General features: G+C 33.1%; 1 protein-coding gene across 2 annotated transcripts in view; it reads right to left on the minus strand.

Moving 5' to 3' along the window:
• SHCBP1 (SHC binding and spindle associated 1) overlaps positions 1-17,522 on the minus strand; it is a 39,923-nt gene that overhangs the window by 9,184 nt on the left and 13,217 nt on the right. For both annotated transcript variants that reach the window (XM_056812249.1, XM_007474815.2), the window contains exons 5-10: positions 16,460-16,552; positions 11,960-12,193; positions 11,714-11,879; positions 11,131-11,251; positions 5,739-5,870; positions 4,966-5,084 (exon numbers count right to left, since the gene is read on the minus strand). In XM_056812249.1, coding sequence (XP_056668227.1) covers positions 4,966-5,084; positions 5,739-5,870; positions 11,131-11,251; positions 11,714-11,879; positions 11,960-12,193; positions 16,460-16,552 — 865 coding nt within the window. The remainder of the gene's footprint in view (positions 1-4,965; positions 5,085-5,738; positions 5,871-11,130; positions 11,252-11,713; positions 11,880-11,959; positions 12,194-16,459; positions 16,553-17,522) is intronic.

Here is a 17,522-nt window from a genome sequence, read left to right on the forward strand (position 1 = left end):
CTGGGCACAAGCCAACTTCAAAATGCTGAGACCCTACCTAACAGCAGAGCACCTCACACCAATCCCTTGGAGTTCCAGGCCCTAACACAAACCTGCAGTGAAGCCTCAAGCTCTAGAGCAAGGCAGTCTGAGGTGCCTGGATCATTCAAACCTAAGGGGAGGCCCAGAGCCCTTGCTCAAGCCTGTGGTAAGGACCCAAGGCCCATCACAGGGCAGTCCACAGTGCACTAGACTGGTGCAAGCCTAGAGTGAAGCTCTGAGCCTCTGCCCAAACAGGTAATGAAGACCCAAACCTCAGTTTAAGGAAGTCTGTGCTAGTCTAAGGGTAGGCCCAGAGCCCTGCCCAAGCCTGCAGTGAGGCCCCAAGCCACAGGGAAAGGCAGTCTGCAGTGAGCCTGGCCTGTCTAAGTCCAAAGTGATGCCTAGAGCACCTGCCCAGGTTTGAGGTAAGGCCCTGAGCCCCAGCACAAGGTAGCTCACAGTGCTCTGACTCTACAAACCATAAGCAATCCCTAGAGGTGACTGAATCAGCAGTGGGGAACAGCTTTCAGAGCTCCCAGCCCACAGGCTATCATAACATCTTAGAAGAACTGAAATTTGCAGAAACCCAGAACAAAAGCTAAGGGTAGCAGCAAGGAAAAACTGATGTTTAAGACCTGAAAGTCATGATAAAAAAAAAAATCCCAGACATCCTATTTTAAGAAATTATCAAAGAAAACTGCCATGATATTCTTGAACAAGAGAGTAAAATAGAAATTTAAAGACTCCACTGATTACTTCCTGAAATAAATCCTCAAATGATAACTCCCAGGATTATTATTACCAATTCAAGAGCTCCCAGGTCAAGGAGAAAATACTGCAAGCAGCCATAAAGAAACAATTCAAATAGCACAGAGTCAAGTTGGGATTACACAGGACTTAGCAGCTTCTATAATAAAGGATTGGAAGACTTGGAGCTTAATATTCTAGAAGGCAAAGGAACCAGGTTTACAAGCAAGAATCACCTACTCAACAAAACTAAGGTTATTCTTTCAGGGGAAAAAAATTAGTCATTTACTAAAAGAGAAGATTTCCAAGCATTCTTGATAAAAAGACCAGACCTAAACAGAAAATTTGGTGTCCAAACATAAGATTTAAGAGAAACATAAAAAGGTAAATAAGAAAGAAAAAAGGTAAGGGATTCAATAAGAGTGAATTATATTTTCCTACATGGAAAGATATTTGTAATTCAAAATTTCTATCATTATTAGAGCAGTTAGAAGAAGTATCCATGGACAGAGTGGGGAAGCAAGCTGTTTAGGATGAAACAAATTACCTGCAAATGATAGGAAAAAAAATAAGGGTTAAAAAATAGAATTGTATTGAGAGGAAAGGTAAATTATATCACCTAAAGAAGTACAAAAAAAAAAGACTATTAAAATGGAGGGGAGGATGAGGGTGGTAAGAGTCAATGCTTAAACCTTCCTCTCACTGGAACTGACTCAGAGAAGGAATAACAACTGTACTCACTGGGGTATAGAATGCTATCTTACTCTATAGATAAGTAGGAGAGGAAAAAGAAGGAGGTGGAGTGAAAAGGGGGAATTAGGAAGATGATTAAAAGTAAAATATTTGTGAAGAGGGACAGAGTAAAAGAAAGAGAAAGAGAAGGATCAAAAGAGGAAACTAAGATGGAGGGGAACACACAGATGGTAATCATAACTGAATGTAAATGGAATGAACTCATCCATAAAATGGAAGTTGATTAACAGAGTAAATTAAAAAATGTTGTTTACAAGAAACACATTTGAGATAGATAGACACACACAGAGTAAAGGTAAGGGGATGGAGAAGAATCTATTGGGCTTCAAATGAGATTTCTTTTTAAAAAAGCATCAGTAGCAATAATGATCTTAAACAAAGCTAAAACAAAAATAGATCTAATTAAAAGAGATAAAGAAGAAAATTACATCATGATAAAAGGAAGTATGGACAATGAAGTAGTATCAATATTAACCTGCATCAAATGCCTCCAAATTTTGAAAGGAGAAACTAAACGAGCTTAAGGAGGAAACAGACAATAAAATTATAAGGACCTCAACTTTCACCCTTAGAATTAGATAAATCTAACTGAAAAATAAATAAGAAAGAAGTTTAAAGCAAATGAAATTTTACAAAGTTAGATTTAATAGATTCTGGTGAAAAAATTGAAAATAAAAATATATCCTTTTTTTTAACTGCACATGGTACATATACAAAAACTGACCATGTAATAGGGCATAAAAACCTCACAATCAAATACAAAAAAGTAGAAATAATAAATGCATCCTTTTCAGATCATAAGGCAATAAAAATTTTAATCAATAAGAGTTCATAGAAAGACAAATTAAAAACTAATCAAAGTAAATAATCTAATTCTAAAAAGGGGGCAATACAAAGAACAAATTATAGAAACAGTCAATTTAATTAAAGAGAATGACAAATAAGGAGAGACAACATATTAAAAATTTATAAAATATCACCAAAGCAGTACTACTTAGGGAAAAATTTATATCTCTGAATGCTCATATCAATTAAAAAAAAAAAAGAAAACAGATCAATGAGTTGAGCATAAAACTAGAAAAAGCAGAAAAAAGAAAAATTAAAAATCCCCAATCAATGTCTAAGTTGGAAAGTCTAAAAAAATTTTTAAAAAAGGAGAAATTACTAAAATTTATAGTAAGAGAACTATTGAAGTAATAAGACTAGGAGTTAGTTTTCTGAAAAAATAAATAAAGTAGAAAGAGCATTGGTTAATTTGATTTAAAAAAAAGGAAAGAAGAAAATCAAATTGCCAATAACAAAAATGAAAAGGGTGAATTTACCATTAATAAAGAGGAAATTAAGACAATCATTGGGAGCTATTTTGCCCAATTATATGACAATAAATATGACAATCTAGGTGAAATGGATGAATATTTACAAAAGTACTTAAATAATTCCATCTCAGAAACTGAAGAAGCCAAAAACCTAGTAGTATCTAACTAAAACCATCAACAAGTATTATCTACAATGGGGATAAGCTAGATGACTCCCCAATAAGATCAAAGGTGAAACAAGGATACCCATTATTACCACTATTTTTAATATTGTACTAGAAATGCTAGCTTTAGCAATATAAGAAGAAAAAGGAGTTAAAGTAGGCAATGAGAAAACTAAACCATCATTCTTTGGGGACATGTTATACTTAGAGAATCCTTGAAAATCAACTAAAAAACTAGAAGAAATAAACTTTATCAAAGTTGCAGTATACAAAACAAACCCATACAAATTATCAGCATTTTTATATATTACCAACAAAATCCAACAGCAAAAAAAAAGAAATTCTATTTAAAACAACTCCAGACAATATAAAATACTTGGGAATCTATCTGCCAAGACAAACCCAGAAATTACATGAAGACAATTACAAAACACTTCACACAAATAAAGTCAGATCTAAACAACTGGAAAAACATTAATTGCTCATGGGAAGGCTGAGCTAATATAATAAAAATGACAATTCTACCTAAATTATTTACTTATTCAGTTCCATACCTATCAAACTACCAAAAAAGTATTTTATAGAAAAAGAAAAAATAATAACAAAAGTCATCTGGAAGAACATAAGATCAAAAATATCAAGGGAATTAGTGAAAAAAATAAAATGTGAAGGATGGTGGCCTAAATACCAGATCTCAAACTGCACTATTAAGCAATAATCATCATGATAATCTGGGATTGGCTAAGAAATAGAATGGTAGATCAATGGAATAGATTAAAGGTTTATAACATTATAGTCTAGTGTTTAATAAACCCAAAGATCTCAGATTTTGGGATAAGAACTCACTATTTGACAAAAATAGTGCTGAGAAAACTAGAAAACAGAATGGCAGAAACTAGGTACAGCCCAATATTACACACCCTATACCAAGATAGGGTCCATCACTATCATATACCACATTTGTTCTGCCATTCTTGAATTGATGGATATCCCCTCAATTTCCAATTCTTTGCTACCATAAAAAAAAAAAACTACTATAAATAGTTTGGTACAAGTAGGTCCTTTTCTCTTTTTTCTTAAATCTCTTTGGGATACAGACCTAGAAATGTTATTATTAGATCAAAAATTGCATTATGTCCCTTTGGGCATAGTTCAAATTGCCCTCCAAAATGGTTGGATCAGTTTATGACTCCACCAATGATACATTAATGTCCTAATTTTGCTACATCCCCGCCAGTATTGATCACTTTCCCTAATTGTCACATTGGTTAACCTGAGAGGTTCCAGGTAATATCTCAGAGTTGTTTTAATATGCATTTCCCTAATGAAGAATGTTTTAGAACATTTTTTTCATATTGATAGCTGTATGTCTTAAATCATATACCCATTTGGACCCTATCTTGGTATAGGGTGTGTAATATTGGGCTGTACCTAGTGCTGTAAGAAATGATTAAGGGGATGATTTCAGAAAGATCTACATAAACTAATACAGAGTGAAATAATCAGAACCAGAACATTGTACACAATAACAGCAATACTGTGGGATGATCAACTGTGATATTAGCTACTCTCAGCAATACAATGATCCAGGACGATTTGTGACAAAGAATGCTTTCCACCACCAGAGAAAAAACTGTTGGAGTTGGAATGTAGATAGAAGCATATGATTTTTCACTGTAGTTTATTTGGGCTTTTATTTGGGGGGGGGGGGGAACAAGTATTCTCTTACAAAAAGGAAAAATATGGAAATATGTTTTGCATGAAAATACACGGACAATCCATATCAAATTGTTTAGCATCTGTGGGAAGGGAAAGGAAGAAAGGAGACAATTTGGTTCATATAACTTAAGAAAACTTATGTGGAAATTTGTTATTACATATAATTGGCAAAATAAAATTATCCTAACAAAATAAGTAGTGGTCTGGTGTGCCATGTAATAAGTAAACAGCATTGTATATCATACCTTAGCCCCATATAAATCAGAATTTTTCATTAGTAATTCTGCAGATGTTCGCACTGTTACTCCTGTAGTTTCACATTGTAACACACAGTTTTCCAATGTGGTTTTGCCATGATGAATGCCTGTGATGAAAATGTTCATCTAATGTAAACAGCATTAGGAGTTATCTTGCCTTTTTTAACATAAACATATAAACTATGTATTTTTTAGAGTACTTCCAAGTAAAGACTGAAGAGGTAAATCTCCAAAACTAATTGTAAATTGATGGTAATGATGCTTTACAAATTATTATAATTCTAACAATAGGTAAATGGCAATTTTTGATGTGTTCTCTAACACACAGACATAGGATACAAAAGGACTTACTGGCCATAAAAGGACAAAATAAAAATTTTTAATTTTCATTACTGGATATGTTAGCCTTTCCTGTGGAATACCTCAGATAAAAAAAGGAAGCCACAATTTCTACAAAAAGACTATGGATCATGGGTTAGAGATAAAAATGAGATAAAGAAAAGGACTACAAGTATTAGAATTCTAAAAGTATATTACGGAAATCTTGGCCCAATGTACAAATACACAAAAGCAATTTATTATGAACTATTTTTTGAATACTCTGGGAGAAGCGTCCTTTCTTGTACACTTTAAACACAAAAATAATCAGTCCCTCCATTCACTAAAAGTTGATAAGGACTTAGGGTTTTGTTCCCTCACTTATTCTGATAAGAAAACACCAAGTTTTTCTTCAAAGGTTAAAAACTCAGTCAGATACTTACTCAAGATTCCTTCCACAGCATCATGCTGAATAAATTTCAAATTTGAGATTTTAACATTAACACCTGTACAATCTACAAAATTGTCTCCCTTTCCCCTTTTTTCTATCACAATGTCATCTGGCAGACCATATCCTATTAGGAAAAAAAAAGTTAAATATGAATTAGAAAAAATATAAACTCAATCTGAAAGAAGTATTTTAGTGATTCACTGGACTCCCAAGTCATAACTTCTAAAACCAATTCATCCAGCAGAAATTTAGATAAAACAATTAGTTTAAGGAGAAAGAGTTGATACAATCCTCTGATACTTCACAGTAAAGTTTCCCCCTTGACAGCTAATGGCACTAACATTTTCCCAAAAAAACTCCATGTAACTTTCATCCATATCAATCTAGAAAATATAATAAAAAACAATCATTGTTACTAGCAAATCTCATCACAAAATTGCCATGTCTTAAATATGCATAGTTGAACCAATAGGATATAGTAATCAGTCTAAATTAGATTAAAAAGACAAACTTGAGCCTCTCAAAATATTTAGTCAAATCAACATATTTCAATAAGAATCATATAGTTTATTGTTGAAAAAAATTCAACCTCCCTTTGTTATTATCTATTGCAAAGCACTCTGCCAGATGTTTTACCTTCAAAGTCCTGAAAAAAGATTTGAATGTTTTCTAATTCCATTCTATATGATAGAAAAGCATAATACATGAACACAACAATTTCAAAAGTTACGACACTCAATAAACAATGCCCACAATAGAGAAGAAAAATTAGCACATTCCATTGGTCATAATTCAATTACTCAGTTTTCAAATATTTAAAATCCTTTCTTTCTTGCCTTGTTTGTTACATAGCTAAAAGGTACTTTATGACTAAGATTTCCATGAGTCTAAATCAAAAAGTAAAAAAGATACCAGGGCCTTTGAATGGTCTACCATGGAAAAAAGATGTTCTAGTATTGGCTCTAGTATTTTTTTTCCATCTTAAAGCAGATCCAAACAGGCCAAGAGCAGAGATTCTTTCTTATGTCTTAATTTCTCAATTCAGCAATTATAGGTATACATGTACCATTATTCACTAAATGCATAATTGGAAAGTGTTTCTATGTATCTTAGATATCCAAATTTGCATTTTAAGTGGGTAAACTTTAAGTTGCATTTTAATGAGACAACAAGAAGGCTTTGATTAAGGCTGGCTTACTTGGAACAATTAAGATCTTATTTCAAATAATACAAAACATTTTTTTTATTTCCTAAGGGTGTAGATTCCTTTCATTGGCACAAATAAAAAACCCATACCCTAGTAAATATCTTCATGATCTGGTATAGACCAAAGATATTTTCACTTTGTGATCAACCTTTTGATGATTCACCTTTGAACTTAACCAGGCTGATAAGGATCAGGAAGTCACACAGTCCATTGTCAAGGCTCTAGAATATTGACAGAATTTACATTCTAAGGTAATGGTTTTCAAATAACCAATCACCATTATTGCACAATGAGGCATTTAAGGATCAGTAGCTCTTACCATTTTGGCAAGGCTCTTTTTATTTCCTTAACTTAATATATATATATATATATGAACTCAATCAATCCATCTCAATTCAAACATTTATTAAATGATTGCCATACTAGTGCCAAGAATTAAACTAGGAACCGGGGGTACAAAGCTCAAAATTAAGCCTTTATCTATTGATGGTATAGTGACATACACAGAAAGGTAGGATACAAGGTAGGATATATTGGGAAGAAATAGTAATGTTCTCAGATATTCTGAGAATCAAGGAATAGAGATAATCAAAAGATAAAAGACAATTTTGACTACATAAAACTTAAAAGCTTTTACACAAATAAAATAATTTAAAATAGATTTAGAGGAGAGTCAGGGGAAATCTGCACCAATTGTTAACAGTAAAAGCCTGATATCCAAAATACATAGGCAACTGGAACAAATAACACCAAGAACCATTCCCAAATAGATAAGTAGTTAACAAATGCTAACAATATGTTAAAGGAAGATCAGCTAATTATAAATGGGAATATAAAAGCATACTCCAAATCCCTAATAGTATAATCAAATTCAAAACTCTGAGTTTTTGCCTCACTCTAAGAAAATAGACAAAAACAAAAATGATAGGAAGAAATCAATACTGGAGAGGAAGGCACCAACAAGCTGTTGTCAGAGTAGATCCATCATTCTGGGTAACAGTGTGAAATGTGCAAGAAAAGTAACTAACTATCCATGCTCTTGGTTCCAGCAATCCCCTTCCTAAGCACAGACCCCTAAGAAAAAAATAAAGAAAGGTTCAATATATACCACAACACAGGAATATTCTTTGAAGTAACAAAGAACTAGAAGCAAGTGGGAGCCCTTCAACTGGATAATAGCTAAAAGAAAAAAGAACTATGGTAGATGAATGTAATGGAATATTACACTGTGCTATATGAAAAGAGGGACATGAGAAATTCAGGGAAATGTAGAATATTCAGATGAACTGAAGTAAAATAAGAATTTTAAGAATACAGATAGTGATTACAACAAAACAACATCATGAAAAGGAAGATATAGTGATGGTCCTGAGGAAGACATAACAAAACATTCCTTGAACCTCAGAGCAAAGAGTAGAGGGAGGCTATAAGGAACATCTCTGCAGTTTTTTTCTTCTTTGTAACTGGAAAAGGACTCAGTCTAAACAGAGGAAGGGGAGGAAATAACCACTATCCAAAAAATAAGGAGACTCTCCTCAGTATGGTGGAGTATAGAAAAGTGGAATAGCCCAATTTTTTCAAAATCATTCTAACAAGGATTAAAAACAGAACATCAGGTTGAAAAATGATCAAGAAATCCAAGAAGAAATTAGACCAAGGGCATTTTGCCAGTTCAGGTCCCCATAGCCAAAGGCTTACACTAAATAGAAAACAGGTCCAGGCAGCAGGTAGGTATCAAGTACAGAGCTGAGAAGTTTTCCAGTTCACAAACCAAGACTGAGCCAAGATCAAGAGAACCTGAAGCTATATGGCAGACTAATTCTGCTCTGGGGTCTAGCCAAGGATCCCTAGTCCCCGTGCTGCTCTGACCCTGAACTGAAACTCAGAAGCCCGGAGGACTCAACCTGGGAGGACAACCATCAGAGTAAAACCTGAATCTGCAGATGTCCCAGCTGACCAGTTACTCCTGAGGAACCTGAAAAACACACTATTCATTACCTAGACCTAAGATAATACACAGATCTATAAAGATAAAAAAGCATAAATAATTTTTTTATGAAACAAAAAATGAGGGAAGAGACTATATGTTTCTCAATAATCTGCATTGGCTGAATTCAATGAAAATTTACTAGGTACCTACTATACATATGGTAATGTGCTATGATATGAGCTAAAGAAACATAAATTAAAAAATCATATATTCTAGGGCCTGAAGAGTCTTAATAGTCTAGTAGAAAGAATGAAATGGATATAAATAATCACACAAATTAGGGTGCATTAAGTGAATACGAAATAATAAGGCATGGGACTCTGGAAAAACAAATTACAACTCATTCTAAGGAGAGATGAAAGGGAAAAAAAGGAGGAGGAATGGGACAGGCTCCTATGAAGGCAGTTTGAATTAGACTTTAAGGGAAAATTAAGGATTTCAACAAAAAGAAGGAAAAAATGTGGAAGGAATTCATTCCCAGAACGGGGGCATGGTGAGAGCAAATTTATGGAGGTTGAAAAATTAGTAATCCTAGCTGGCTAAAACATAGACTAATTGAAGTGGATTAGTGTGACAGAAGCCAGGAAAGGTAGGCTGGGATTAAAATGTTAAGTTTTGAACAACAGCTTTAGTATAGTAGTTCATATTTCATCCTATATATAATGGAGAATCATGAAAGGTAATGAACTAGGGGATGACAATCAAATCCATACATTAAAAATCAATCAACAAGCATTTGTTAAGTATTGGCTACATAACAAACACTGTGCTAGATGGTGGAAAACACAAAGATGAAAGTAAAACAATTCCTGTTCTCAAGAAGCTTACATTCTGTTGAGTGAAGAAACTTACTATATAAGTCAATGGGTACTCAATGATTTCCTGCTAATGGAATACAGAATTTAAGTACTTACAATTTATTCACATCAAAGAAACAAGTTGTTCAGACTCCAACTTTCCAGAACTGCCCACTGTCGGTAAATCTACACTCTTTTCCCCTTGTAACTACCAGCACTCATTCCCTAAAAAGGTTTTATAGTTAGCTTCTATATATCTATTTATTATGCTCTAGCAATTATAGTATAATTTCCTCACCAATTCATGAAATCCTCATCCATGATAGAGAAATCCACACAATACATGATACCAATATTATTTTCACTATGCTAAAGAAAAAGGTGTTTTTATTGCAGTGATTTATTTTGCAGATGTGTTATTTATACAGACAAATCTCTATAAATCAAATGTACGAAAGGAAAAAGAGAATGAAAATTATACACATAAAATAAAAAAGGGGATAAGATGATGTAGTGGTGAACAGCAGGAAATTAAACTCCCAGCCTTCTTTCCATTAAGAAGTTTTGACAAGATAAAGATAAAGAACACAGCTTAAGCAGTTTGTGAACAGCTGCAGAAGCCCCAAAATGATATATAGTTTCTTGCATTACAAGTTTTATTGCTAACTTGGAGCTGTTTTGGTAAATAGTGGAACAGGTGCATGTATATTTGACACATTATGGAAATATACTGGACAAAGATAAAGGATTGTAAAATAACCTAAATTTAGAAGTCATTCCAAATGTATGCTTACTGAATGCTACTAAATTATTATTATTTTCTGAAATAGGCTTTTTCAATGTTAAACATTTTTAAGGAAAGAACACATCAAACTACAAAGTAGAGAATTTGTAATACATCACCAAGCTTTTAAAGAATTAAACTAAATAACAATAGTTTAGATTATGCCAACTCCCAAAACATGATTCTTTCTTTCATGGAGACAAGTTTAATTTACAACAGAATGCTTGCAATATGTATAAAAGAACAAGCCACAAGCACAAGAGAAACCCTAAACTTAAAAACACTTCAGAAATAAATTCTAAAAATGAAATGTCAATATATACAATTTGCCTGAAAATATTTAGGGTGTTTCTTCCAAAAAATTCTTCCATATTTGCATCTTGTCTATAAATATATTTTCAAAACCCTACACCACAAAAAAAGTGAATATAAATAAACTACTCAAAAATCCAACTTTAAGTGTAAGACAGATTTAAAGGCAATTCATCTATAAACCTTTACAGAAATCATTCAAATACCAAATTTATATTCTATTTACTAATGTGAGTAATTGACTTCTTAAGCATGCAATGCACATTAGTTGGTTAGGTGATCTTCTATACATACCTTCTAATTCAATGGAGTCAGCAATGGAGAACATGCCATCTACCACATAATGACCAGGACAAATAATAACGGTATCTCCTTCATAGCAAGCATTGATAGCTGTCAATGGATCATTGTGAAACTAAAAATGGAAAAAATATAAACCAATTAAAGATGTCATGAAAAAGTTACTCCAGCTAATTTCAAATCTCAAGTTGAAAAATCATGATACATAATTAAATACAAATGTTTTGATATAATGCACCCAAACACAAATAAATGGCCATTGATGATGAAAAACATACAATTTTGCCAACATATTCTCTTCACCCCTGTTGTTTGTTTAATTTTTTGAGGCAAACAGGGGTAAGTGACTTGCCCAGAATCACACAGATAGGAATCATCTAAGGTCAGCTTAGAACTCAGGAAAATGAGTCTTCCTGACTCCAGGACCACTGTGGCTGCCCCACATCCCTTTATTTTTGAGGTTTGTTTTTAATTTGTCCAACAAACATTAAGAACCTATCATGTGTAGATTATAGATCCTAGGAAACTATCTATAGGTTGCTCAGATAGCTAAACTATTTTAACTACTTGGACATACCTGAATTTCCATTTCTTCATGAGATTCCTGATAAAGCTTGTCTCTGAGCAAAGAATGCAGCAGACTAGCAGTCATAGAAGTTGATACAACATGGGTGATTTTCCTACCAGTTGGACGTACTCCTTTTGCTTGAATATCTGTGTGCTTCTGATAACCAAACACGTATCTTAAAGGTAACAAATATATCTGTCAATTTTCAACAAGACCCACATGATGAACATTATCAATCTAAGAATAATACAGTACCTTAGAAGAGGGTTTTCAATGAGTTTTAACTTCTGTTTCAGCTGTTCTATTTCAGAATATAGCCTTAACCCTTCTGCCATGGAGACATTTTCCAACTCAGTGTCAGAGTCACCATTTGATATACTGCTCCTCAGATTTAAAAACTTCCTATAAATCTCTTCACACTCAGAAAGTAGATTGCGGTAGTCAATAACAAGCCCTGAAGGGACCCGTTCTTCAAGTATGTCATAATGCCTAGAAGTTTAAAAACACAGTTAAAACCATTGCCTTTCAGAAGAGAGGATGGGTCTTTCCTAAAGACATAGATAGGAAAAAGCTTGTTTTAAATTGTACACACTCAAATACATTCTAATTAAATTAAGCCATTATACATGGACAAGTGCCTAGCAGAAGGCAGGTGAAGCGGATCATTTTAAGTATTTTGAAAGGTGGGTTAATTCTTAATCCTTAGGCCAAGATGCTTCTCTAATCCTGAAAGTCTGTTAGTTCAAGATGATACTTCTTCATCTTATACTATATTTCCAAGTTATTTAAAAAGCAACATTTTTCCATATGTAAAAATGACCAACAATACATAAACAAGGGAGAAAATGCATAAGAGAAACAGTGAGGTTTAAAAAAAGGGGGGGGGGGGGGGGGGAGTAACTCCAATGCTTTAAAAATATAACAAAACAATACCATGCTTATAACACATCAGGAATTACAAGAAATTCAAGTCCTCCTTTTGCCTTTAAGTAGTGCTATACTTAATTATGCTGAATCTTCACTTAGGAAGATGATTAACCAAATTAGAAAACTTAAGCCTTTGGGATTCTAGGTAGAAAATTAACAATAAATTAAAGAAACACTACAAAGGAAGAACAATAGATGGTTACAGCGACATAACCCTATAAAATCTACTTTATATTTGTGTTATTTGCTTAGCCACCTACTCAAAAGTACCAAAAAGAGAACTAGAAAATTTTAGCTCTTTTTAAGTCAACAAAACAATTTATGTGTATATATACTCGAGTTCAAACTAATGACTTTTAAAGAAGATATAAAAGCATTATTACCTACAAAGAATGTTATCAAAATAGCTTTAAGATAATAGTTTTATTATAAGTCAGAAAGACCTTGGTTCCTGTCCCACTTCTGCCAGATTTTAGCTTCATGAACCTAGCTAGGCAAGTCATTTAACCTCTGTGTCCCAGTCAACTCTAAAATTCTTTAATTTACAGAGAAAGTACTAATCTGCATAAGCAAATGAAGCACATCACTAAGCACTCCCCTGTATATCTATGAATTTAGAGGTCTGGTAAAAAAAAACAAATAAAAATTTTACATAAGTATCAAATCACAAGAGGCAGCTAGGTAGCATGGTGAAATGATCCTAAAACAGAAGGTAAGGGTTTTTTTTTTTAAACCTTAAGTAAAAATCAAATTACAAAAGACATTTTTCTGGATAATATAAAGAAAAAATCTGAACCCAAATCCTAAACAAATTACCATCAAATTATGAAGAAAGCAAACAGTATTTTAAATGAGTATAAAATGAACTCGTTACTCTAAAAATAAATGCATCAGATAAATCTTGAAAGGATTTTAAATGTACTAGTTACTCTATGAATAGTTAAAACCATTCTAAAAATCTACTTTACAAACTGAAATTGGAAAAACAAAACATTAGTTATTTGGCCAAAAGTTTAGGAAGTTGTAAAAAATTAAGCTAAAAGAGTCCAAGAATAAGCATAAGCATCCTAATTTTCTGATACCTGTACCAATCCATCTTTTTATTCTTTATATTTAATTCTCCAGTTTGGATGGACAAGGAAAAAAAATTATGCAATTCAGATCAGCAAACTTTAGACTGTGATATTTTGAATAGAAATGAAAAATATCTACTTAGTACTGAAAAACCAAGATAGAGTAGTTTGGTTTCCTTCGAGTGCTAATTCTAGCTCTACTGTCAGCTGAGACTTTCTTAAAGAATCTTCCTATGTATGACAGCATTCAAGACTCAACAAGATTCTTCTCAACTCTTGAAAAGAGTTCTTCCCTTCTGCTTAACATCTGTAAAATCTGTGTGTATATGTATAAATTCTTTATTCTTGTCTAAGCCATATAAGACTCAAATCTAAATACATTTTTAAAAGTAAAGATTAAATTCTCCAGGTACAAATAGCTTTCAACTATCATTACATTTAAGTCAAAATAAATCATTATTCTTTAAGAGAAATCATAACATACCTGGAGAATATTTTGTCCGACTACAATTCTGGCATTTCATTGCCAAACATGCATTTTAGAAAATAAGAAAGGGGATAATAAAAATCTCAGGTGATTTGTGAAAAAAGTGAAATCACATATTACAATACTCTAAACCCAAAAGAACTATTACTAAAGTCTCTCATCTTGTTATTGTTGATTTTTTTTTTTTACCAATTAGATCCATAGGCAATTCCTCAGGCAATTAAGGCTCTATAAAAATTGACAGGGTTAGTTGTATTAACATATACAACCAAATCACCTTCCATACAAAAGTCATCTTCAGCAATATTTTATGAAGTATAAATCCGAATTTTATTCATCATTTCAACATATGTACTAAATCCCCTTTCCTGAATGCAAGAGAAATTATCTGGTTTTGTAGCACCATCTAGTGGAAAGCTCAAAAATCACATATTACCTAAGGACTCAGAGAGTAGTAGCACAGAACCTATTTAGTAAGAAAAGTATTTTATATCTTTAATTTCTGGGGAAAGGGGGTGGGGCGTGGGGGGTCAATTGTATAGAAAAATGTGTAGTTTCGAATTAATACAAACCTTTATTTCAGACTCCCCTCTGTTAGTTTTAAAATTCAATAAGACCATAAAATAATAACAATATATGTTTATTTTTGAATTACCTATGAATAATAGCTACTATTTATATAATGCTTTAAGGTTTACAAAGTACTTTGTAAGTATTAACATATTTTATCCTTACAACAGCCTTGAAAGATAGGTACTATAATTATCCACATTTACAGAGGAAATGGAGTTTAAGTGACCTGCCTAAGTCTAAAACTGATTTAAACTCTAGTTTTCCTGAAGAGGAAAAAAAAAAGGTTTGCAAAGCAAATCGTGTAAATAGTATAACTGGAACATTATTTAGCCTATTTAATAAAATAATATTTAAGCATTTGTGCACCCCCATTCATAATCAATGTTAATTGGTTCATGTTATTTTTATGAAGTCATTATAACAAATCCAAAGATTTCTACTTTATAAAGTACTCTGACAATTGTTTATTAGCCTGGTTTGTGTTACTATCTGGACTTGAACTAAAATTATATTCATTGACAAAATATTCTATAATTCAACTAATTTTTGCTCTTTTTCTGTTGCTATATTTCTAAATCTGTCGTCAATTTAGATATGTAGAGATTTTTTTTTCTGGGGGTTTCATTCTTGTTTCTCCAGACTTTCTCCAATATGCCACAGTAGCATTCTCCTACAAGTTTATTACCCTCTCTGTGGTCCCTTCATCTGATTAGTTACTTCTAGAATCTCCATTTTCTAAACTAAGTGTCTTCCTTCTCTCTATTACACTTTTACTTCTGATTCTCTATCATGCCATAGCAGTCTTCTCTTCATAGAAGTTCATTAGGCCCTATCACACTCTGCTCCTGTGACCTCTTCCCTTTATTGGTTGATTACTCTCAGACTCTCCAATCTGAGGTAAAGTGCCCTGGTTAGCCACATCTTCATTCCTCTCTAGGACCTACTCCTGACTTTGTGGATTTTCTCTACCATGGGTACCTTCTCCCTGCCTTTCCATTTTCAGCTTCTTTTAACGTGATATTTTCCTCCACTAAAATAGAATCTCCTTGAAGATAGGGACTGTCTCTCTTTTTGTTTGTACTTGTATTTCCAGAGCTTAGCACAAGGTCTGGCATACAGTACAATTTAATCAATATTTATTGACTTGACTATAGTGAGGATTCCTTTATTGTACGTATTGGAACTCAAAAGGCACTGCAGTCACTTTCAACTATGAAATTCTATGATTTTATTAATATTTTTTTAACTATCATGAATTTTTTTAAAGAATAAGATTCATAACATCACAGATTCAGCAGTCTCTCAGTGCATACAGAAAACCCAGACTCAGAGAGGCTAAGTAACTTAGAAGCAAGTAAGTGGCAGAGCTCAAGTTTGACCTAAAGCCTTCAAAATCCAAATCTGGTACCCTTTCTGCTGAATGACATTGTTTAGCTCACTTTTTTGATGACATGAATTTTTTCAAATTAGTATGTTTTCTTAAACTATGTGCAATCCCTGAATCAAAAGTCTCCCCAACTTTACCAGGTATTGTCCTCAAGGGACTGGCAGGCGAGTATGGCCTTTGCAACTGATCCTGCTTCTATATGAGCACTAGTTTTATACAATTCAATAACAATAAAATCTAGCTAAAAGCATTTGTCATTGCAAGTGCAGTGCAATAAGCCACCCTGAGACCAGTCATGGCATACTTACAAACGCAATCGAGGTTCCACACATCTGACAAAATAATCATATTCATCTTCCTCTTCTTCATCCCAACTCCTCCATATATTCTGGTAGAAAAACCTAAAAATAAAGAAATAAAATGAGGGAAAATCATTAAAAATTTGGTCATTAGCTCAGAATGTAAAGATTTTTGTAGAAAAAACACTGAACTTGCAAATAAATCCAAGCAGCTATCAACTAAAGGAGTAACCCAAATGACATCAAACATTCCCACAAGGCCTAACAAAAATCAGAATCATGAATCAGGTAAGATATAAACATTCCTTCTACCTACTTATGGAGTTTTCCAGAATCACTGATTCTTTCAGTTTCTTTTTTTCAAAAATAAATATTAAGCATCTACAATGAGATAAGACACTGTGCTAAATACAAAGAAATATATAGCATGGTTCTTTGCCTCAAACTAATAATTAACTGATTGGGGAGGCAGGCTACCTAGATGCATGAAAAGTTAAAACAAGACAACACTACAATTAAAAACTGGTTGTCAGCTGCCCAGTATTACCAAAAGTATTATGAATCAGAGTTGGGATCACTGTGAGTTTAGGGTCTGAACTTGTGAGTTTATTAGTATAGGAAGCTCCTGAATGAGGAAACTCCCTCCTATCAGTGCAGAATGGCACATTCTCTACAACTTATGGTCTTAGAGAACTGTCTAGAATACTAAGAGGTTAAATGACTATCCCAGGGTCACATAGCCAGCATGTGTCATAAGCAGGCCTAAAAATCATCAGTCCTTCATGGTTATGAGTAGTCTTATAGCCACTACTATATGCTTATGTGTGTATATGATATATGTATACATGTATGTAAATGTATTTCTATCTATATGTGCATAGATTAACATGTTCTATATCAGGAAAAACTACTCGATTTTCCCCTTAGATTTACCAGATACATTAATTTTCAGATAGTTCATAACCAGGAAATTCAAAATGTCAGATTTGTGTGATCTTAACTGAAATGAATGAATCATCATATGACCCAGGCTGGTCAAAGAAATGAGGTGTCTGATTAAACAATATCATAT

Source organism: Monodelphis domestica, chromosome 1, assembly GCF_027887165.1.
Source record: "Monodelphis domestica isolate mMonDom1 chromosome 1, mMonDom1.pri, whole genome shotgun sequence".
NCBI lineage: Eukaryota > Metazoa > Chordata > Mammalia > Didelphimorphia > Didelphidae > Monodelphis > Monodelphis domestica.